Consider the following 25,580-nt stretch of genomic DNA (forward strand, 5'->3'; position numbering starts at 1 on the left):
AATATTGTGTTTTTGTGTGTGTGTGTGTGTGTACATCGAAACCGTGACACCAAAGTATCGAACTGAATCGAACTGTGAATTTTGTGTATCGTTGCACCCCTAATATATATTAGGGGTGCAACGATACACAAAATTCACGGTTTGGTTCGATCCTTTGGTGTCACGGTTCGATATTTTTTCGATACAAAAATATGTTCATGCTTTTTTAATTTGTCTTTTAATATGATGTCGGCGTAAATGTGCAGTCATATTCGTTGAATTAAAAATTTTGTATTGTTTTGTATCGTTGCACCCCTAATATATATATATATATATATATATATATATATATATATATATATTAGGGGTGCAACGATACTCGTATCGATATTGAACCGTTTGATACAGTGCTTTCGGTTCGGTACGCATATGTATCGGACAATACAAAATTTTTAATTTATTTTATCAACTTTTCTTCTGACGATGCTGTCTGTGTTGAGCGCTCAGTGGATCTGCGCTCGACAGTGCAGCCTAGTAGTCAAACACAGATTCACTGAGCGCAGGGCAAGCTAGCGAGACAGAAGTTAAGCTCTCGTTGCAACATGGCAAATTGAACCTCCCCCACCCTCATTCAGATCTGGCGTTTGGAACTATTTTGGTTTTTATGTGACGTATGACCCTGAAGGTAAGCGCGTCATGGACAAAAGTAAAACAGTATGTTGGATGTGCCACGCAATGCTCAATTACATTGGTGGGAACTAGTGTGTTAGCGCAGTTAGCTCGTTAACGTGTTGGCCGTCCAGCCCCACGCACGGGGCGATCCGCGGTAGCTCGTTAACGGAGATTTGCCGTGTTGTGGCGTTAACGTCATTTCAGATTAACGCTGACAGCACTAGTGGGAACACAACAAATATGACTGCACATTTACTCCGACATCATCCTAGTGCAAAGACAAGTGGAAGCAGACAAAAACAACAAGCACGCATGCTACAAACTTTACCCGAGTCATTTAGACAGCCGTTAGCACATGATTCTCCTTATGGGGACCTGATATGTTTAATATGCTGCTGAGAATATAGCCCAGAAGAAGCGTATAGTATAGCTTTTATTTTGGAAAAAGACATTTCTCTGTAATAAACTCTCTTTTCCAAAGATGAGTGATTTCTCGATCAGATAGATTTATTTTTTTTATTACTTTGTTGTTTCAGCAACATTAAATTTAAAAACATTTTTTTGTATCGAAGAAATATCAAACTGTGACACCAAAGTATCGAACCATATATGTATGTATATATATATATATATATATATATATATATGATATTATATGCTTTTATCTAATAATAGGTCTTTTGCTGAAGGAGTACTAATCACATGGATCTACTGTCTGAATACCTAAACACATATAAATGCATAGTGTACTTTGCTATTAGTGTGCAAACACTCTTTAAACATGAGCCTTGTGTGCTGCCCAAGTTTATCTGGTCAACAAGGCATTTAGAAATGATTAACCTTCACTGAATGATCTCCAGTGATAAGTTTACTCATTCATTAAGTCATGTGAAACATCTTGGTACTAAGATAATCAGATGGCTGTTGTATAAAAATAGTCCAGTTGTTTGGTGTCACACAGCCTCTTCACATGGTCCCAGCGGCCCTGCATGCCAATGGAGACCTTTGTTTTGTGCCACAGTTTGAGGCTCGAGGAGTGAATGAATGCCTAATTAATCAGAACAATGGTCAGTGGGTGCTGTGATGCCACAGCCATCAAACGCACACAATGTGGAAGTGCAGACCTAAATTCTCTGACTGAAAATCAAGTCGTAAGATCCTGATATGCCATCGATTTGTATCTGCGATGCAGAGTAATTCCAGTGCTGCAATCTTTTCCGAAACACTCTGACACTTCCTCTCGGTGCCTGAGCACAAAATATTAGCAATCCGACTGTGTCCATTACATTTGCAATAGGTTTGTTACAGTACTAGAATTTTAAACTTGATACTGATACGCAGGAAACTACTCGATACCTGAGAACCACCATGGTGAAGACTTTGACCCCATCCTGCAACAACAGCATAGCGAAAAAGTCATATCTGGAAAAAGTTAACTTGTTAATTTTCCACTAATTTCCCCAAATATAAGTTATATTTAGCTAATATAGAGGTTTCATTTGCTTTACAAAGTAATTAGATCATTTCATTACAGATCATGAAGCTAAAATATATTTTAGAGCCAACAAATAACACAGTACCTAACATCTGAATAGCTTAATTATTGTAGAAGAAGAGCATTATGGAAACATGTGGTACTACTTATAGTAAAATAAGACGAACTGGTCACAGGCTGATTTTACATCAGCTGTGCTCTTCTGATCGGCCTGGTCTACTCTCTATTTCCCTCTTTATTTGCTCGGATCAGTCCTCCACACTCCGGGTGGATATCCAATCAATATTTCATACCACGACGCATTCAGCCCTTCAATAATTATTCATCTTTTATCTGACTACAGTCCACAAGCCTCTATATTAATGATAACAGATGGCTAATGTCGCTATCGGGCAATTGCTAAGGGGGTAAATGTTGCTAATATTAACAATTGCGCTAGCCAGGTTAACATTTATGATAACTGTTTAATACTTCAATGCTGTTGAAAGGGAAGCTTTACTGATCTCTTGAAATTCCCCCAAAAGCGTTGCTCAGTTTGACACGGACCCATTGCAGTATCTTGTCATGTCTGGCACCGTGGCGCTGGCAGGAAATCCCTGTGGCCATGAATGTGGGGGTGCCACTGATCAGGCATGGTGTTGTTTGTGCCCACAGATGATCTGGGGAGTTCAGGCCCTTTATTTCACGGGCTTGTTTTTGGTCTGCAACAATGTTTAGTCAGATATTACATGTCCTTCCTCCTTAGACTTCAGTGAGTTTTAATGGAGTTTCCAACAGAACATTACACTGTGATGACATAATCCATATTATCGACTTGAGCTGTGGTTTTCATATTTGGGCTAAATAGGTGTATATAATGTGCATTTCTTCATAGATTCTAAATGTTAACATAGAAATCTGTTAGTTTTAAAATGTTGACTGATGTCAGTGATGTCACAGGTGTCTTTGGCAACCTACATTGGTGAGCTATTCCTCAACAGAGTAAGAACAGGTTAGCATTCAAATGCCCAGACACTATTTATAGTAGCTGTCAGCAGCAACCACCAGCAGCCTGCTAATTAGTATCCCTCCCAGGTAGGAAGTGCACACAAGAGTTGCTCTGCCTGACTTTCACGGTCACTGAGAGAAACCTTGACCATGCTTCATGACGAAATAATTGGGTGCTCATTTTTCTAGCCTAGGTCAGCCTCTTGAGGGAGACAGTGACAACGCCTTGTCAAAACAGATTGAAGCACAAGGCCAAGAGGCTGAGCGGGCCTCCCCTGGCACAGCATCTCTGTTATGCGAGCAATCTGACATGCCACACATGTTGAACGTCCAGATGAATTGGGGAGCTCCATGGCGTCAGCTTAAAGGAGATCTAACAGGAGGGGGTCAGGGCTAATTCAACTCCCTGTAACAGTTTTTTTGGCTACAGTCAGAGTCAAATCCCAGGCTTGAATGTGAGCTGCTACCACGAAATTCTGTGTTAAATCACGCCACACTCAGTGCCAGAATTAGCTCCTCACCACACTCCGCACAGATGGCATCAGCGGCGCTCGTTGCAAATGCTTCGCATTCTAGTCCGGGCTGCCCGACCCCTTCCTTAATCCTAATTAGGAACACAATTTCCGTGCAGGCTTTTTCCAACCATGATGAAAATAAACATTTGTATGGCTACAGCACAGGCTTATGGGTAATATTATTTCACAATTCTAGGAATCCACTGATTGTTACGACATTTTAACTGATGAAGAGCGAACTATTGCTACTGTGCCGTAACCCATATCCTTTCCTGCAAGTCAACAATGAACTAGTACACAGTGCTGAAGCCCTGGATGACGTTCTGCTGCCTGTTCCTTCAACCACACACCATAACCCCCCCCTGTATACTAACAACCCGCTTACACACATTTGATCCTCAGCAGAAATATTCCTGTTTTTCCGAAGCTTTCCATCAGCACACCATAAAGGATTAACCAATAATTCCCCAAAACATATAAAGATCTGGAAACACTCGCATCTGCAGCTATCAAGCTAATCTGGATGTTGGCATATTAACACAGGTCCTTTTCTGACCAGCCAGCAGTTCCTTTACCTAATAATGCCCTATTTGGCCAACACAGTGACAGAGAAGTGGGGGAGCTGATCCACTCTGCCACAGCCTGCAGAGATAAGCGCTCATTGTTGAGTGCGTGGATAGTAAGCGTAGCCGGCCACGATGAGCTAAGGCTCGACTGACAACGGAACAATAACACAACACCACGCAGCCGAGACGTGTTGACTTAGCAGGTCCAAAAGGTTTAATCTGCCTGACTTCCTGCGTGCTCCAAGGATGCCTGCTGTGGGCTAAAATGAAAGGGTGGTTTGTGATGTAGCTTTTAGGGACGTGCCAAATTTGTGTAACTATGCTGACTTCAAATTCTGACTGTTTTCATCGGAAGAATATTCCCCCAGCCTTGCAGCTTTTCCATTTATTCCATAAATTTTAAGGCTGCATTGAAGCGTAAGACAAAAGAAGATATAGAAAAACGCAGTTTATGGAAAAAGCAGAGACCTAGGCAACAGGCAGGTGCCATTTTTTTTAATCATACCCTACAAGTAGGCGCACTTGGCGAGTATGGAGAAAAAATGTCATGAATTAAAGAATGGAAGAAGAAATTGGCATCAGGAGAGAAACTGCTTTGCTTTAATAATGTCAATATACCAAAATGTATCTTCAAACCCTATAACAGAAACAAATATAGCCAATGAAGAAACGTTTCTAATGTAATTCCCCAAGCTGACATTCTCCTTTTCTGATACTGTTATTGTTATTGTACAGTATGTACAATAACTGGGTTTTCAGCCAGTAACAATCCAGCAGTTCAGCTCAAACTGAGAGTCTACTACTGCATACTGCTGTCTGTTATTTCTATTTAGTTTAGTTCTATTTCTATTTAGTTGTGTTACTCTCTCCACTCCACACCCACATGTTTGTGGATGTGTCATGTGTTGAGCTGGCAAGAGACAAGTGAAGTGAAATAATAACGATGCTGACAATAATATGTTACGTTACCAAGCAGCTTCCAGTTAAACTTTTGCGTAAGGCAAAGGCAGAACAACACAGAACTAAAAGGAACAGATCAGAACATAACAGAATACTGTCTGCGAGGACGAACCAATATCAGATCTCTTTGTCAAATGCTATTTTGCAAAATAGTATGTTTGTTGTACGGTAGCTGAATATGGATGCTAAAAGACAATACGACTGACATGGTCTTGAACTATTCACCTGAATATTTGTGGCACAAAAATGTACGACGTGGCAACAGGAAGCTTTTATTTTCTTCTAACAGGGCCTCCCAGCTGGGTTCAGCTTAGTCATCAAGATGCTATCAGTTCAATAAAACAGTATTTCTAAAGTCTATGGTTACAACAATAGCTTCCTTTAAACTAGCATTTGTTTGCTTTCCTTGAACAAAAGCCACGTTGTGCAGATGAGGACTGAATGCAGCAAAAAGAAGTTAGACTGATGTAATGATGTATGTCCGATCACTGCTGGAGACAATAGCACCCTTTTCTTTCTCTACAATTTAAAAACACTCAAATATTTTATTATGGGTACAATTTATGGGTACAACTGCAGAGCTCCTTCAGTGACAGACTGCTGCATCCTCGATGCACGAAGGAGCGTTTCCGCAGGTCCTTCCTCCCTGCAGCTGTCAGACTGTACAATCAACACTGCTCCCAACAAACATAGATGTTTACATCTGCGCTGTAACTGCAATAAGTTAATCAACCGATTCTCACTACAACCTGGGTTTGCCTCTTATCTGTAGTTATTTTTATTTAATTTAATAACTGTACAGTACTCTGTATATAGTAACCATTGTCCTTAATGTAAATATGTAAGAAAAATTGTGTATGTTTCTGTTCTGTGTCCTGTGTACTCTTTGTTTGTATATGTGTCTTTTTGGCTGCTGTTACAACCAAATTTCCCCTTGTGGGACAATTAAAGGATTATTCTATTCTATTCTATTCTATTGTAATTTATCTCACAAAACTCCGAAGGACTTTCAACAGACGACTCAGTGATGAAGTGCCCTTCTTTAGCACTAAAAGCGGATATATGCCATCTAGCTACAGCATACAGCAATACTTCTACACGGGGCTATTAACAAACTCCATGTGCTGTTAAGTGTACTTAGCGTTTTCGATTGTTGTTTACATTTCAAATCTCCAGCACCAGGCAGAAGAGAGAGTCAGCTGATTGTGACAAAGAAAAAGAAAAAAAATACACACAAACCCCCCCGAAAAGTCAAACAGTCAAGTAAAGAGTCACGAGGTCAAAAACATGACTGCTGCAAAGGTTTACGTTCTCACAAAGATTTCCTGTACAGCAGACTGTGACAACTGCATGATGAATAATCCTGTGGGAAGCTGTTCTGACTGTTTTGTTGTTCCTTAGTAAGCGCTAACGTGGCGGACATGAGGAGGAGTGCAGAATGTGAGGTCGCCAAAAGTACGTCACTGTGTAGGAAATGACTGGTCACAGGTGAAATGAGCTTTGAAAGGCAGGCAGTATTGAGGGGACTGCCCCACATTTTTTGACTTAAAATGAAGGAAGCAGTGGGACAAGGTTATGATCCGTAGGAAAAGAACAACAATGTTCTCATTGTTTCTTTAGAACAGTCTTTGGAAAGCTCTGGCTTTTGATTAAAGTGATTAATTATTGTCAAAATGTTTGACCAATAACATTTTAAAACACTGAAACTACTACCAGTGCAAGGCTTTACAAACAAAGTCACAACATAAATCTAAAAATTGTTTATTCCAATCTGAAATCACTTCTAATTAAAAGGGTGGAGATGCCTGCTGTCATACAGCACATTCTGGAAACACAAAAACATTCCACTCTGCAAGACACAGAGCTGCAAGCAAACCCTGACTGTTACTCATTTCAAGAGACAGTTGTTTATGTCATGTGCCTATGGTCAAAAGAGAGAGAGAGAGAAAAACTAAACTAAACACTTTGCCATCAAAGTGTGCAACCCAAGCAAGAATTCGCCAGCGAGCAGCCCACTCAGACAACAAATGTGTGCAAAGGCATACTATACACTCAAATAGACTGCACAGGCTGGCTGTGGCTGAGCTGGGCGACAGAGAATGCTGCTTAAACAACAGCTGGGGAGAGAAAGCATGTGAGCCTCCTGCTGCTGGCCACTCCCCTCCCTTTCGCTCCCACTCTGAGGGAGCACTTCCATCACCTGCTCAGGGAGGAATCCTTGATGGGTTTCCGTGGGAAATACCAGACAAAAGCAACAGACGGTCCAGCGACTGACCGCTTCGTGACATCCATTCCATTTCCAGGCTGTTACATGAACTATGCCACTGTGTATACGGTCGCATAGGAAAGTCCTAAGGTGTGCGGCACGTGAGGGGAGAGCAACTTACTGCTCCTGGGAACAATGGACAAGCAAAGATCTAAAAGGACTTTCATGGTAAGAATAGAGGACAGCTGGCGACCTCAGTCACCTGCTGTCTTTGCCTGCGTCAAGCGTAACTACTTAGCGTTCTCCTGCATACTGTGGCCGAGTATGGAACACGTGCCTCGTTCATGATCAGTCTGCTCTTCGTGACAATCAGAGCAAAGTCGTTGCCCCTAATACGAGGAGACTGAGTTAAAAAAAAAAAGCAAACAAGCAACAATAAATTGAATCTCTTTTCCCTATAGGTAAGAAATCAGAAATGTATTCCTAAGCAGCTTATAATGCACATTCTGGTGTTTTTACATGGAAATCCAAAAACAAAAACCTGCACACATCTGCCGCTCGATGCAGTAATGAAATCCAAACCCTGTGGGATGTTTGAGCGATAAAAATGATAATGCTTTTGCTCTCATTCAGTGCAACTATGGAATGACTCAGTCGTGGGTTAGAATTGATAACCTACCTGTGTAATAACTGCAAGTTAGAACGTAGAATAGAACAGACTTACTGCACTGAACCAGCAGGCAAAGCCCTTATAAGCCATGATAACAACTCGTTCTGCTTAAATTCATCATCTCAATAATCTAAGGGAAACAATATAATAGAACAGACAGAAGTGGTCTAGTTCCATTCATAAGGCTTGTTCTACTCAGATCTGATTGGAGCCTTTGGGTTAGATACCAGCACATAGCAGTCCTTCAGAGCTCATTCCTCTCTGCAGAGCAGTTCTCACTGAACATTACCATGATAGCAATCGCCCCAAAGGAAACCGCCCACAGATGTGAACACTGATGATCTTGAGTGTTGATGATAAGGGATAAAACTGTACAGTCACTCAGTTCCACATGAGTGAGCCTGTACAAGGGAAGGGAAGGACAGGGCGGTGGTGGTAGAGGGGGAAGTTGGGGGGTGGGGGTTCATTACACTCGAGCGCTAGCTGGACGGAGGCCGTTTTGAGAGGCTTGTCAGCAAAGCGATATATATTTCCTCTGAAAGTGTGCCAAAAAGCTCAAGAAACCATAAGATCATTGTTCTAGCTCATACTAGATCGGGCCAGCATGAAAAGCTGCGAGGGGGCTCTGGGTTCGACTTTGGGGTGGAGTGCGCTGGCTGTACAGAGGACTGTGGCTTGCTGTTTGTTTTCCTTCTGTTTCACCTCACACAAAAGGAATATACATATACTGAGGCGCACCATCAACTCTTCATGGCTTTTGTTCTCATTGCTTACTGCTGTTGTTTTTTTATTTTCTCAATAAATTATTTGTTGGCTTTTTGCTTTTGTATGTTGAATATTTTAGGAGCCACACATCTGTGCTCTCTGTTAGGTTTTAAGAGAATAGCTCTCAGAAGTGGCTTTGTTTTTCAGTATAAGCAAGGCAAGCAGGGGCCTGCCACTAATGTAAAAACTAGTGAAGCACTTGAAGAACAAGGTAAAATTTTTACCTCAGCAAGATCTCTCCTGTTGGTACTGTCTGGAAAAACAGCGCAGCATTATCCTCTGGGTTTTTATATTATATGTATATACATATGTAGTCCAGCCTTAAGGTTTAAAATTAGCCATATTTTGATATTTTTCCCTTTCTAAAAGTGGTGATTTTTGGTCATTATATCAGGCAAGTGTGCATTCAGGAAATAGCTTCATTTTGTTTTCAAAAGATCCAAAAAGTGGACGCTAATAACACTCTTGGACCATTTGAATCTGATTTTAGTAACCACATAATACCTAAACTGCTAAAGTTATGAACAAAGATCCTGGACAGACAAAGAGAAAAGCCAACAGTGAAACAATCGTGGAGGTTTTTCAGTTCTCTAAACTAAACAATAAAACTATTTTGCTGTTAGCTTCCTTTATGCAACGGCTCTGTCACTAGAAACCAATGCAGTAGCGATAAAACACAACTGAACTAAATAAATCAGGCCTAGAGTGGCTTAATGAAACTGCACCTCAGTAACCAGTATTAAGTACTGTATATGCTTACACGTGCCCAAATCGTTCATTGCAGGTGTAGGGATGTTCCTCGTTAGTCGACTAAAACGAGGAAAACAAATTTGACTAACTGACTAGTCTCAAGTAAAGACTCAGATATCAAATTAAAGCTGAGAACCATTTAATGCCAAAAACCCTCTAAACAAAGGCATTTGATACGTTTTATTGTCCTTAGTTGGTGTAACTGTGACATCGAAAACCGTTCGGAATCACTGCTGCCGCACGTGGAACCATTTGAAGTTGCCATTTTAGCTATGATAATGACAAAGGAAGTGGAGCACCCTCATAAAAGGAAATGAGCAGATAACCTCATCGTCTTGAAAAAAGCTGCTCTTATACAGGATATGAGGTTTAATGTAGACAAACTCTCAATTTAGTCTAATTACTACAGTTACAGGAAAAAATACAGGAAATTCCTTAAAACAGAAAGGCTGTGAAATATCTACTAGCTCCTCCTCTGCTTCTAATTCTCACCCCTTTTTTCTTCTTCCGTTTCATTTAGTTCAGTTTAAGGTGGAGTAAAGTATGTAAAATTGAAATTTAATATTTACAGAACTCTTGTAAGTGCTTTTTGGGTGGATAGCCTTGTGTAATCTTTCTAGTTCAGGAGCTAGAATTACAGAATAGTCTCAGCTTAATGCCTCGGTCTTATAAACCTGACCATTTTGAACCATCTGTTCCATTCATGACGAATGCCTGACAAACTCCTGAGTCATGGGGAAATCCACACAAATTGCTTCTTCCTTTTCCCCCTCCATAGCTTTCTGTGTCACGGAGGCGAAGCAGAGCCACATGCAAAGCCCCCTCTATGGGAGCTCAGCCGGGCCAGCCACCATGTTACAAACTCGTCACCTATGCCTGGCATCCTGACAAATATTTAAGGCACTCACTTACCCAAAGTATGCCCTGACACACATGTGGCAACAGCGCTGTGTATACTGAGCTTCTGCTCAAGCATAATTCAAAGCAAAGACCTAAAAAGCGAGGCCGATCCAGGCATTCGTGATCCTTTGTGACATAATCAGGAAATTCCATTCATGCGCCTACATATCAACCATTTCACTTTCTTTAAATATTCATTTTACTTTCATACACCAACACTTAGACCCAGGGTAGATTTTCCCCACACTTCATTTTTTCGTGGATGCTGAGAAAGAGCACACAGATGAAGGTCTCTATCATCATCGTCATCTTTTCTGACCCGAAAAACCACTGGTGTACAGAAATCGATAACATTCAGATCAATGCCATTTGGACTGCTTTCTACCACAACATACTTTGGTAAGCTCCAAAGCAGCCAAAGAGTGCTATCAATTCCAGTGCAGCCTCAACATATTTATCACTAAGTAGCCCAGAAGGCATAGTGCTCACACCATATGGCCACATGGTCTGGTTACAATCTGTCCACGCTATCTGTCCAGTCAGCTGAACGCAAACTGCACTTCTGTCAGTGCTGGTGGGCTTTGTACAGCACCACAGCTATTGATCACAAATAGATACAGCTTTTGGAATTTGCATTAAAAATATTGTTGATGTTTTTAGACTCCTATGTGATAACTTGGAAAGATCGAGTCCAGTCTTCTGTACAGCAAGCAGCACAAAGACGGAAACCAGTGAATTACTGTGGTAACAAAATCCACCAGCATTTTCACTTCACTTAATGACATTTCATACATTTCTGGTTTCTAACCTCTTCGATTCGGTATTTTTCTGATTTGAAAATATTTCTTGGCTCTGAGCGGTTGCCAGGCAACAAGATGAAGCTGCATCTCATTGAATCTCAGAAAATAATAAAATCTAGACACTATCACATCCTGTTGCTTGCCTGTTTGTTGTAGATTTAGGAAACAAGATGTAAGAAAGGTGCTTTTTTGTTTCATCTGAAGAGTCAAAGACCGTTTTCTGTACTTGCGGTCAACCAAAGTCCTTTCAGAAGAAAACTTCAGCCCTCAACAGGAATCTTTAAAGTTGGGACAGTTATTCTTAAGCATCATCTTAATTAAACCCTCACTTCAGTGATTACCTACGCTCTATGAAACTGACTCGGGAGGAGTACAACATTCATTAGAATTAAACATTAGAACAATATAAACTTTGTATTTGTAATGTATTGTTATCATTTTATTACATTATTAAAGCACAAGGTTCAGTTAGCAGTTCACAAAAATAGCTGATAGAAACGTCGTCAAAAGAGCTACTTTTACTTTCTTCCTCTGAGTACATTTCTGTACATTTTTTAAATTTTTACTTGAGGACAGAAGTTGAATCAGTTCTTGAACTTTGACCAGAGTATTTTTAACACAAGTATCTGTACTTCTACTTAAGTACAGAATGTCTGTACTTTTGCCACCTCTGGGATTCTGCATTATTTTAGGATGAACTTGAGATCGTGTTAAGAATTTCTGCAGATGACTGGATGCTGAACTTTGACCTTTTTACCTGAAGTATTTATGTCCTAATGAAGTGACGTTGGTGTAAAACAAATATTTTCTAGTTGCATCGCTACTCTCTTTCTCTGTCATACGCACTGAAACACTTTCCATCCCTTCATATGTTATGATGAAACTAATGTAATCTGTATCTTGTAATATGTAACTTAATCATCACAAATGACTCATTGGATGAGTTCCAAGCAGTTAAATCCCCTCACAGGAGACTTAGCAGTATGGGAGAGCCGTTAAGTATGATGCTTCTACAAAGTGTCTTTTTTATGAGACGGAGACTTCTAACCACTAAGAAGTGATTCGTTTGTCCTTATCATTTAAAACGACGATGCTGGACGTTGTTCTAACATTGTTAAACTGCCCAGTGTGTAATGAATAACCTCATTTTTAAAGCTGAAAACGTCAAGGTCCTGGTCTTGCCCACTGGCTGACCCACACTGCTGTGCCGGGCTGTTTAAAACTCACTTTGCAGTGCCTCCAAGTGGATGCCACTAACTCCCATGAAATCCTCTGATATTTAGCATCACTACTAAACTCACTAGACCAACCCCAAAGAATTAACATTCACTTGATGTTTTAAACAACAAATTACAGTACAGCCCAGGATTACTAATAAAGTCCAGCATTTCTATAGTGTTTAACCCTTTAAGACCTACCATAGAACCAAGTCCGCCAGAGCATATATTATATTTTTACATGCTGTGGAGCCATTTTTGGGAGCATTTCAAGTTGCTATACATCAATACAACCATTGCAGCCTAGATTTTAATAATATGTCTGCATTAAGTGCATAGTAATTACATAAATTGCAAAAAAGTGCAATAAACTACAAAAAAATTGAAAATCGTTTTTGTTTTTTTAACATATATTTCTAGTTAGAAAAATTTAAGAGGCTTATCCCTCAAAACTGTAAATACAAAAAAGTTGCACAAAATAGTTTACAACAACAGGAAATTTATTTTAAGTGTCTTCATAGTTTTATTTTTGAAATACACCAATTTTTATACACTGCAGGAAAAACGAAAATAAATATTATAATGCAAATTTGCAAAAAAGCAGCATATGCATCAAAATAAACTATTTCCAGCAGTGCAATATGAGTCCTAAGCATCCCAGAAACGACACAGAAAGTCATAAAGTCAAACGTAACTTTTAAAAACACCAGTATAGGCTCATTGAGGCCCTGATGGTAAAAAACTACATTTCCGCGAAAATGACGTCACTTCCGGTTTCAGGCAGGTAATGGCGGACATGCAAAAGTTCGCGCTGACGTCTATTCCAACGTAGGAAGTGTTATGAACAGCTGATCGGATCGGCAAAGCGTGTTTCTGGAATATTATGGTTTTTTTGCTGCAAGTGCTTTTTATGCAGTTTTTGCAAAGCTATATGTGGAAGGAAACTGTGACCGAGGACAAGCTGATGGCATAAGATGCAAGTACAACTCCTCCGGTTTCATATGCAAAAAAAATTATTGCGCTAGCTTACGTGGTTGCAGAGCTACCGGGATTTAAAAATAGTTACGCAAAACAGAGCGTGCCCGCTCCGACCGGTTTAAAAGGGTTAAGGCTTCTGTCTACAGCCATTTATAAATAGTGGTAATGTTCTGTTTTGGGACCACATGCATATCTGGGAAGGTAATGATGATGCTGGGAGTGCTTCCCTACTCATGCTTCCAAACATGGAAACCTTGAGGTAGAGAGAGCAGCAGCAATGTTCCTGTTAAAATGGAGTTTTCCCTTCCCACTGTTGCCAAGTGCTCACTTATATTGATTGTATAATTGTTGGTGTTTCTCTGTATTAATGTAGGGTCTTCTTACCTTACAAAATAAAGTGCTTCAGGGCAACTGCTGTTGTGATACAAATAAAATTGAATTGAATTGAATCAGCTGAGCAATTAGCTCACATGGTCAGGCACTGAAATCAGATGGTTATTATTGATTGCTTTTGATTGTGGTCTGAGCTTTACTTTCATGGCCAGCCAAACTAATCCCATGTTAGATGCCGCATGCTTTTATTTAGACACCACATGTCTGGCAGGTGCTCTCAGATCCCCATTCAACCTCCACAGAAACATCGCGCAGGCCTGATATTAGCCCGGAGGTGGTGGCTGGAGGTGTAGAAACCTCCTTGTAATTACAGACTAACAGATGTGAGAAAAGGAAATGAGCTTTAAGCCCAACTGCTCCTGTGTAGCAAAGGGAGTTCTTGCTGTAATAACACGTGCCGGTATACTAGTCTTAATTACAGCATTGTTACCTAGCACAGATGAATGCTCCATACATGCAGTCCATCATCCTGTCACCTTATTCTCAGGTTCCAAGCAATAACAGAAACTGGGGAACTTCCAAAAGCTCTTTACTCAAAACAGCCAAACATCATATTTCATCCCCGGTACAGCTTGTACTGAGAGGCACAAGGTCATGTTCAACATTTCTGGAAGCTTTAGTTAGAGAATTGGGAAACCCCAACTCAACACAAGATAACACGCATTTATACTCTCACACAAAGAGGTTAGGATCCCTTAGAGCTCCCTAAATATCTAATGTTATTTTTGTGGCATACATCATCAGATGAGCTGAAATCATATTTAATTCACTCGGAGAATAACATTCACAGCAAACAGATAAAAAAAACAAACAGATTTCTTTAAAGCCATTTGGTTTATCCTGTGACATCTGAAGTCTCTCTGCTTTATTTTCTTTCACGTAAACACTTGTCTACAGCCCCACCCCATTCAAAATTTAGGGTTGATTTTAAGATTTTAGCTATCTATCATTGTTATTTCAACTGTTGCTCTTATATTATATCATTTATTGAACTGAAAGCTGAGAGAACTGAAGGGACCACATTGGGACACTGTTAAGCTACTGTACATGCAAGTTTTGTGCACAGTTGATAGTAGATGTGGTTTTGAATGAACTGTGATCAAACACCTGAGGTTGTTTGATGACGCTGCCTTGTAGCTATTTTTAGACAGTAATTGCCCTTTTGTTACAGCCTGGTAAACAAAAGATGAATCCGGAGCGATTATCTGGTTATGACTCTGAGCAGGAGCACAGCCTCCAGCTCTTTCCTTTCCGAGCGCAAGCGGCTCAGCCACATGTAGTTCACTGCCTCTTCCATGTCATTAATGAAACCCCTAATCACTTCACTAAGCTGACAGCATCCCAGTGTTTGATCGATACGGTCCCTTTTGAACTATTGATGTGCTCCAGCAGAATCCAGTGAACACAGGAGCAGGAGAATAGCCGTGGTGTTTCCTCCCTACACAGGCCATGTGAACAAAGAGAGATAATCAAACAGGAAGCCTGTCTTCTACCATCCTTAGCTTTGGCAGCCAGTAAGGACCCATCTTGGAGATTATCCTGCTTATCTAAAACACCCTAAACACCCGGTAATAATGTCTTGTCAAAATAAACAACCAATTAGCCTGCTATCACAACTGAGCCATAACTTCCAAAACTCAATACTCCACAACACGCCATTTTTTTCTCATGAATGTCTCCCTTGTCTAAACCTCCAGTTGAAAATAGGACCATGCTGACAAACAAAGCCAGAATTTTTACATTCCTTTTACCCACCGAGGCCATCGAGATTTTCATTTTGTTTTGTCAGCGAGCATGAGCTGCCTGGAGGCTGGTTCTCATGCTAGTCTTACTGACATTTGAAGCATGCACATGCTTTTTGCCATTTTTGGAACATTATGTTTACCTTTTAAACCGAGCATCTTCAACGCTCAGGTACAGTGAGAATAAATGTGAGCAGGACAACAAGCCAAATCCTTCTATCTGTCAAGCTAAAGTGGATTTGTGTCTCGGAAGATGTTTGATGAATGCCTTCAACTAACAATATTGGCCAGCTTTCTGTCCTCCCCCTTTCTGCTCTGCTGATGAGCTGGGTGAGGTCAGCCGGCTCATCAGCAGCAGTCCGCTTTATCTCCAAGGAAAACAGGTGGTTGTGATTGTCAGTCGGTGCTCATGTGATGTAAGGCATTCTGTCTACATGTGTTTTCTATTTGGTATGTTGCATTTGCTAACACGCAGTCAGGTTGAGGAGGGATGCGCATATTTCTGGTTATGCTGCTGTTCAAAACACCACGACCACCACCCACCCGTGCACAGTTGTTTCAGGTCATTCCACACTAAGATTGATGTGGCACTCCCCCATGGAGGGATTGCACAAATATCCCCTCGACTTACAGGAATGAATTGGGATTTTTTGTCAAGATTATTACACAACTTCCAGTTAGGCAACAAGCACAAAAATGCATAATTGCTTCCTGGAACCGTGATGAATGTGCTGGTATTGCACCTCTCACTCAAGGGTGTGGAGCGACAGACTCTCGACTCGTACCAGGCAATCGCTGTGTAGCAAGGGACTCCTTTTGGTTTGTTTGCCCCGTTTTACTCCTCCATTAGTAAAATGTCAGACTGTATCAGACTTGTCCACAGGGGCCACAGCCATGCCATTCAGAGAGCGCTCCAAACATTTGCTCACAAGCTTTGGGTGGGGAGAGAAGCATCTGACAGCAAGCAGCTTGTACGGGAGCTACTATCAGCATTCATGTCAGGGTGCTGCCACAGTCAGAGTCCTGCCGTGACAACTGACAAATAAAGAGTTTTTTCTTTTCACAAAAATGTTTAAATAGCATAACGGGGTCCAATTACGTGTGGCTTAGCCCATGTTCAAAATTCTCAGAGTGACATGATGACATTTAACAACAATCTAGCGGTCTGCCGACTCATAAAAATGTCAGCTGTTCAGAAAGAGACTGCAATACTTCAAGAGTGAAGGATGGTTAAATGAGCCTCTAAAACCATCTGCACAATTTCAGTCTCTTCCCAGGTAACAATATTTAGATGAATACAATGTTTGTGAGCGAATTACGAGGCTGTAGTTACGTAACTTAAAAATGCAACAATTACGTTTGGTGTGTGTTGCTCTGCACAAGTGTTTCTTATAAAAGTGAGCCTGTGATCTCAGAGTTTATATTGATACTAATCCACTTTGAGCATCTTCCAGTTCCACACATTTCTTGGCTGTGCTGCTGGCAGGAAGGTTCTGGCAGATGTCTAGCACTTTCTTTGGAATATTTTACGTGAAATGGTTCAGGTGGAGCCAGCAGTGGAAAACGTCAGCGCATTCCATTAGATCAGATTGGAAAGTCTGCTGTAAGCATGTGTACTTAAAATAATGATGCCCCTCGTCTTTCCCTCTGATGTCAGATGATTGGGCTGATATGTGCAGCCGTGTTCAGCCCGAGCTGGGTTTAGCGTTCGCTTGGCTGACTAGGGCTGTGTGGTCATTAGGATGATAGCTACCCAAAGAATGCCACGAACAGAAAATAACAAGCACATCTCACAGAGACAGATAATAACACTGAGCGTGACCAACAGCAAAAGCAGAGCTAGTGACACTCATTTCTCACTGAGTTCTGCTCAATTTCTAAAACTTCAAAAAATAAATTGGGAGCAGAGCTTTTTCAACATACAAGAAGCATTCTAATTACAGTCGGTACCTATTAGGAATCAAACCCTTTCAGTACCAATTAGTAATTCATAAGATGGCTTGTGGCCAGATTGTCTAGCCAGATTCATTCCTTTTCTAAAGACAGTGGCGATACAGGCTGGGAGCCACTGAGACCACATGGCTAAGCCCTGTCCAGGCAAGACAAAAGAAATTCTTCAATCTTTACCGGCTCACTGTCCTCCCCTGAAAATGTCAGTTGTGCTGCCTTGTCACAGGGTTTTCACAAGGGATCATTCATTAAGAGCACTGACTTTGAAATATATTGTAAATAAATAAGTAATCCAGCACACAGCCTGGAGGTATGTGCTGAGAGCACAGCAACAGATTTCACTGCTGCTCCTAATTAAAGCAAAGAGAATAAGCCCAGTCACACACGTGCGATATCACAAGAAAGGTCCTTATTTCTGTACCCTTTGATCAATATGTCTGTTCACATCTAAGGGGAAAAACCAGCAGCCCGTTTCATGTCACGAGATTCTTACCAAGCTCTCAGGCAGTCACACGAAAACAAGGTTTCCTGAATCATTTACACATCAAATTAAGTACATTTTGTTGCATTTCTTCACCAAGCTAATAAATAAAAATAAATAAAAATGAGATTAAGGAAGGAATTAATGCCTACGACAAGACAGATACATATCGGAGATGCAGTCAGTTTTCTATAAAAATCCATCTATCTAAATTTAAATTGTATTTTTATGTTGGGATGGTGAGAAAGAATTTTTTTTAAAGTAACTGTAGCAACAAGTATTTTGTTTCCTCACTGTAACACCATGAAACCAGTGGAGCAAACACATTTCCTGTTATTACTATACCGATTTTATTATTATATTAATTATAGCCTAGTCACCTAGGGACTTCATTTGAAATAGCTAGCTAGCTATAACAAGGTCACAGAAACAAATTTCAACATTTGTTGGTAAAGCACCAGCTTGTAGAAAGAAAACAACAAGGACGCAAGTTGATTCAGGAAAGCATCCTGATGTCAGCCGCCACGTCGTTATCTGCTTTGCTGTCTACTTGTTCCACCTCAGAGAAGAACTTCGAGGCCCTCAGGAGCCTGCCACTCCTTATTATTACTCCTTATTACTTCTTCACACAACAGACATGGGCGGGTCAATCCAGATATCGATAGTATCGATACCAACGCTGGTATTGTCAATAGATCAACGCTTTGTCTCTATCCTCCAAGTTTAGCATGTAGCCCGCTGAATTGTGTTTAATTAATTTTTAGTAAATATAATATAAACAAACATGCACTATAAAAGATATAGTGCATGTTTTATTTATATCCTATAGCACATTTAAAGAACAGAAGTTGAACCAAAGTGATTTATAAACAGGCACATTTACACTGCAAAGAACCCCAATTTCAAAACACATGAATAGCTGAAAGTTGTGTTTTGTTGTGTGAACTAATTATTGTGGAAATCAGTGATTTAGTGGTCGATCATGATTCATCTTATAAATCATTACACACTGCTCTTCCCTTCGTAAGCTGCCTTTATAAGTTAAAAGCACTGGTACCAGTATTGGTACTGGCAATACTGGCCCTGTATTTATTTGGTATTACACACCACCACCGTGCAAGGATACTTCCACTGGCAGTGGGTTTAACATGTTATCTGCATCCGAGGAGCCGTTTCAGCCATCAAACTTTTTCCCACAGTAACTTTCAATCAAACTGAACGTCAGAGACTGGTCTACCATTTTCTAGCTTCATAATGACTTTGCTCATTGGTGTGTGAACCTTTTCACAGAGCAGAGTATTTATTATTGTCTTTTCAGGATGTTTAAAATGTGTTTTTCTGGCTTTGTGGAACAGACTGCTGGATCTGTTCATCTTTGTTTTGGTTTATTCTCGTCTGCTTTGTGCTTCGGGGCCTGCTCGTTGGAAGACAACTGTGTTTAATTAAGTTTCCAGTTGCATTAGATGAGTGGAATATTTACTGAAAATCAGACTCAGACTTGTTAAATAAAATGTGTATGAAGTATACTAACAATTTTTAGTCTAGTACCCCCCCCCTCCCGCCCCCAACCACCACCACGCAAGCGTAAAACACCTTCCGTCTACAGCAGCACCCTGAACTTCAAGGCCCTTCCCAACGGGTCTGAGCAAATAATAAATTTTACATTTATGTAAAATCATATGAATGAATATGACTTATTTGTCTTATGACAAATATGGAAAAACCGTGTGAGGAACGTGTAAAGGAACTAGGAGCTCGCGCATGAATATTTAAACAAACCGCTCCGCTCTTACAGGTGTCTGTTTTCTGTTCTAGGTATCGGACTGATAAAGTTATGAGGACTTTCAGGTGGACACCGTAAAAATAATTAATTTTATTTCGGTTTTGTCGGTTCACCAGCCGTGTCGCGGTTTGAAAGCGTTGGAGTGGAGGAGAAGGATGATGAGGAGGGGGGTGGAGGACGCTTTGCTGGTCTGCCTGGCTCCTCCCGCGGTCAGCCTGCTTTTATTCCGCTGTAGGAAAAATCCGTTATCTCGCGTCAGTACTTCCAACATCATCACCGCAGCTTCAAACCCGCGTTAAATAGTTAACGGAACGAGCTACAAAACCGCCTTAATTCATGTTTAATTTCCCAACGAAAAGTTTGTCTTCATGCTGTAGAGAAACTTTTTCAGAGCCAGGACACGCGCACACAGAAAACGTGTCGGCTTAGCGACTCCAAATGTGCCGCTAAACTGAAGATCTGAACATTCAGCTCAGACAGCCCTGCTTTCCTGATGTGTAGTTACATGTAGATATCTGTCACTCCTCTTAACGGCGGCATTATTCCAATAAAATCAATACTTGAGAGTAGTCTGAGCGATGTTTTTCAGTAACAATGGACGCTTCAAACAATCACTCCAGCCGTGCATTTGCCAGACTCGCGTTGACATTAAGTTAAAAATGGCGACTATTTCGGTCACTTCATTAACTATATTTACTTCACGTCGAAGAGACCGAACTCGCTGTCAGTCTGGTTTAAGTTTAACGTTAGTTGAGTCTACACGGTTACTTCTGAGGCACTCTCTTTTCCACTTACTGTTGGTGTAAAAGAAAAATCGACCAAACAGATGTAGTAGGGGATGGCATTTGGCGGCCACCTTCCTCGAGCGGATAAAAGACAAAGTAGTAGTCGGTTAAAATATTTTTTTGCACTTACACTGAGTTGAGAGGAGAGTCAAGAGCCAAGCCAGACGTGTTTTCGCCATCTTGGAGTCGATGCAATGCTCTATTTGGCTGTCTGTACATGCGCAAAGTAGACTGAAGAGCCTTGCTGGGGATGGAGAGAGGGAGAGAGACATGGAGATAAACCGGAGAGAGAAAGAGAGCGAGAGAGCGCGCCAGGGAGGAGGAGGAGGGAGGGAGGGGGGTCTATTATATTAGGTTTCCATAGCTACCGAAAGCATCACTCACACAGACTAGAATTTATAGTTGACACAATGTGGGAGGCCCTCACTACTGGGGCCATATGCTGTAGTTATAGTAACTTATCTGCAGTTGCAGATAAATAGGGTACCTCTGCCTTCTCTGTACTGTATTGTTGTGTACAGCATTTTGACTAAGAAAATAAAAATATATATAAAGGAGTTTCCTTGACTACATTAAAAATTTGGTAATATGAGTACAAAAAAACACACATTGACAGATAATAAAGGCCAGTAATAAAACATGAATCTGTAAATACTCTTTCATTTCTAGAGAAATCTTTAATGTGTGAAATGCTGAGCTTAACACTCTGTTACTGTGGCCCATGGTATATGGCTGGCTTTAATTAAATATTAACTTTACCTGGCCAGTCCTGCTCATACCAGCTTGCAACTGTCATCCCATTGACAGCTGCCGTATCACCTTGTTCACATGAAAGAGCAACCCCAGTCTTGTATGTCATGTCTGTGATGACAAGTGGTGCAGCCTGAAAAATGCTATACAAACTGTTCCGGTTCGTTCAAACTGTTTCACAACAGCAAAAATAATCTCATATACTTTAAGCTGCTTTTGTCTTTGACAGGATCAACCAACATTTGCCAGTGATAGATCTCATAAAATAAGCACAGTGCTCACTGTGTACATCATTACTGCAGCAATTATATCTAAATATAGAAGTATGTCTAATAATGCTAGAATGCATTTGAATTGTATTACATAACATCAAAATCTGTAATTCAGGCAATATTGTGGTATGAATCAGGTGTAGCTTGTTTCAACCACACACTTGTGTTCAGGCTCTGCTCTCTAGGTTTGTATTTGGAATCTGTGATGATGTAGCATTAAAACTCAATTATCCAAAAAGGGGCAAATAATATGTACAAATCCTCCTAACACCAAGATTACAAAGTACCAATAAGATATAAATATGATTCTATAATGTGTATATAAATACTTCGATTTAATGTGCATCTTCAATAACGTTTGGGAACTTCAATCATTATGTATGAGATAAAAATCTAAAATCTTGCCTTTCCTACATTTTAACATAAAAAAAATAAAAGTAAAAATCAGAAATTATGCTCATCTTGTTGTTGACAAGATGACATAGAGCTTATCTCTTTTGTTCCAGGTTTTGTTTTTATTATTTATTTAGTTTGAAAACTCAATCTTCTCAGAGTCATCCTGCAAATATCCAATGTGATATCATTTGGCTATTTGTCCCCACTCTTTCTTTTAGTCAACATAAACTTCCTTTTTCAGTTGGTCATAGAGCCTCAGGGTGCTGGACTTCAGTTGGACTTCCCGTTTGGCAACACCCAGCTAGTTTTAGCTTTCCTGTATATGTGCTATTCTGGCTTCTTGTAGCTCCACCTGCAAGCATTCCTTATCCAGTCCAAATGACTGGACAATGAGCTCACCTCCTCTCCTTAGCTCAATATGGGTGGCTGTAGCTCAGGTGGCAGAGCAGGTCAGCCACTAATCAGAAGGTCGTGGTTTGATCCCAGGCTGCCTCCTGCCTGCATGCCAAATATCTTTGGGCAAGATACTAACCCCATGTTTACCTACTGGTGGTGGTCAGAGGGCCCGGTGGTGCCAGTGTCCGGCGGCCTCACCTCTGTCAGTGCGCCCCAGGGCAGCTGTGGCTACAATGTAGCTGCCATCACCAATGGGTGAATGACTGAATGTAGTGTAAAGCGCTTTGGGGTCCTTAGGGACTGAGTAAAGCGCTATACAAATGCAGGCCATTTACTTATCCAGTTCAAATGATATCCTGAGGTTAGGTGGATCAGTTGTGAATATTTTATTTAGTCTCAGCCTACAGTTTGATGTCCGCCTTGTACAGGAGGTTGCTGATGACCACTTCACTCCTGAATTCATATCAACTCTTGGTAGTGAATGGACTTGGGGGGACAATAGGGACAATACGTCACCTTGGTATAGCACACAATTGATGGTGATTTGTGTGTTGTCTTCCACAGTCCCAGTAAGTCCCTGATGAATGTTATTAGCACACCAGTATCCACATGTGGGGCATTGAGTTTCAAGTTTTTCTTGTAGTCAATGCCAGTGGTGCGCAGGTTGGTCTGCCTGGCCTTGGAGTCTATCAACCTGCTCTGTCAATCAAGAGCTGTTGCTTTGGCCCTCTGGTATTATTTCCAATGTCTTTCTGAGCTGTACCCATGTATTAGGTCACATGCCCATGCACATATTCAGTTTAGTTGCTGTGATGCCTGAGAGGAGCTTCCATATTGTGGCGAGGCAGGTAATCAGCTAGTAGTTTGATGATATTGTATCCTTGCAGGGATTCTTAATGATCAAGATTGTCCTGCATTGTCAGGCAATCATGGTGTGCTGTTACTTTCTCCAGTCAGGTCCTTGTGCTGTGCAGCTCTCGTTGAGATATTGACTGGCTCTTGGTCTGGGAAGTTGCTGTGGTCTACACTTAGGGCCATCAGCCACTTTGCATTTCTATCTTATATTTTATTCTTTTTATTTTATTATTTGCTTCCGTGTTATATACCTTGAGCCTAATGACCACAGCTGTGAGCCTTTGCTTGGCAATTTCTAAAGCCTCTCTTATGAATATCTTGTTGCACCTCTTTTTCATTAAGCTCACCTTCTGCACCGTAGTTAACCAAATAATATCCTTCCAAGCTTCCCTGGTTTTTGATCCCAGCCTTCTTCTCCATAGGGGGTTTACTTTACTCGGCTCTTTGATCATACCCAAATTATTCTAGGATTAGTGTGGCAGTAGCATATGTGAGTAGTTTCACTGCTACCGGTAGACGTGTGTTGGGCTCAGAGCAGTGTTCACATCTGCAAGCATCTCCTCTGGCCACAATCTTCATCCTTAGCTCAGCATCTGTCATCGCGTGTGGCTGGGCATCATTTAGTCCAGTTGCACTTTCCAGCTTCGATATTAGCTGTCATCTATTGATGTTATTGTACAGAGCTACTTCTTCTGGGTCACTGTGGACGTTAGTTTTCTACCCATCCATAGTTCCCACATACGTTGCACACCACCCCTGTTCCCACCACACTGTTCCCTGTTTTCTGTCTAGTCTCCTAATTGTTCTACAAAAAAAGGTTTTCACATACATTGTGCCCATTGTGCCCTGCTGTTATTACAACACTAATATTTACAAACTCATAACCTACCCACAGTATGGAGTCATTAGGATTCTAAAAAACACCTGCATGTCTATTGTTATATAAAAGAGTGCTTGATAAACACAGTCTTCCTCCCACTGTCTGTGACTTCAGCAGCATCTGTCGCAGAGCACAGAGATTTATAAGTCACATTGAACGTCTTGTCATTGTTCCTTGTAAACTTTTTCAACACTTCGCCTCTGCTTTCCACGCTGCTGTATGTCTTGAAAACCTGGTGGAAAATAACTGTGTTTGAAACTGTGTGATTTTTTTCTTCTTTGTCTCATTGAGGCAAACAGAATTAGACCAAAGGGCTTGGATGTACTGTGCTCCCACAGCCCATGGGGAAATGATGTAGAGCTGAAAAAGCTAGTTTCTCTATTTGAGTTTAAAATTATTGTGGAAGCTGTCAAGGCAGATCCGATGAGAATTCCTTGTTTAGCTTAAACCTATTTCAACCTTCTTTCTGTTCCTAAGCTAAGTACCTTTCACCTATATATGTGACTTCAGCTGTGCTTTTGCTTGTAAATGTTAAATTCATTTTTCTTCATGACTAAAAAAAACAGAGAAAGGGTCATTTATATTTCAGTCACACACTGAAACAGAAACAAAGACCCAAAACACCAAAACATGTCTTCAATTAAATTGTCTGTTTGGATGCCCATTTGTGACTCTCTGCTGTAGAATAGGGATTTGTTCATCAAAGCTCCTGCATAGCCAATATGACTCCTAGTATACAATCATTCATGGATCAGCCAGATGGTAATGTCTAATGGCATTCCAATGGACCTGAAATTCCACTCTTAGTCTTTCATTGCTGTCATGCCAGTTTAATCCTGCACTATACAAACAAGGCATGTCAGTGCTTTCAATGTACTACAGCACAATGAAGCCTACATAAAATGCATTTGTTTTTAGAGTACTGGTGGAAAATATTTTCATATTGCAGTGTGGTTGAATCAGATGTTTTTTTACCCTTACATATAAGTTTCCTATTCACTCAAATCGAGATCCGTGGCTCCATGTTTATTGTTGGAAAGATGGGTCAAAGCCAAGAGACTGTGTAGCTATTCAGACAGCCTGCTATCACTGCTGCCAGACACAGACTTGACTACCATCAGGTCATGCAGGCGGAGAGCTGAGCATGGCCTTTGAAAGACATTTTGATACAGATACCTTTTTTATACAAGTGTCAAAAATTTGATAAGATCACATCAAATAAATTAAAGTTCTCACCTGCCATCCTAAATATTTAATAGAAGCTTCACTATCCAGTGCTGCAGTAAAATAACCACCAAAACCTCTGCTTTTATAGATGTGGTCACACCTACTGATGATTGATTAATTGAATGGATGGAAGCAGTAAGGGTGTACTCGGGGGTTAAAGTCTGCCAGTTGAGCCCTCCACTGAAAATTTGCTGTCTCTTCATTTAATGG

At 40.8% G+C, this 25,580-nt stretch overlaps 1 protein-coding gene across 1 annotated transcript in view; it reads right to left on the bottom strand.

Moving 5' to 3' along the window:
• jam3b (junctional adhesion molecule 3b) overlaps nt 1-20,900 on the bottom strand; it is a 41,864-nt gene extending 20,964 nt beyond the window's left edge. The window contains exon 1 of the mRNA XM_087847105.1: nt 20,725-20,900. Coding sequence (XP_087703231.1) covers nt 20,725-20,866 — 142 coding nt within the window. The 5' untranslated portion in view covers nt 20,867-20,900. The remainder of the gene's footprint in view (nt 1-20,724) is intronic.
• Nucleotides 20,901-25,580: the final 4,680 nt, after the last annotated feature.

This window comes from Neolamprologus brichardi, chromosome 10, assembly GCF_056152115.1.
Source record: "Neolamprologus brichardi isolate AB-2024 chromosome 10, ASM5615211v1, whole genome shotgun sequence".
Classification (NCBI taxonomy): Eukaryota; Metazoa; Chordata; class Actinopteri; order Cichliformes; family Cichlidae; genus Neolamprologus; species Neolamprologus brichardi.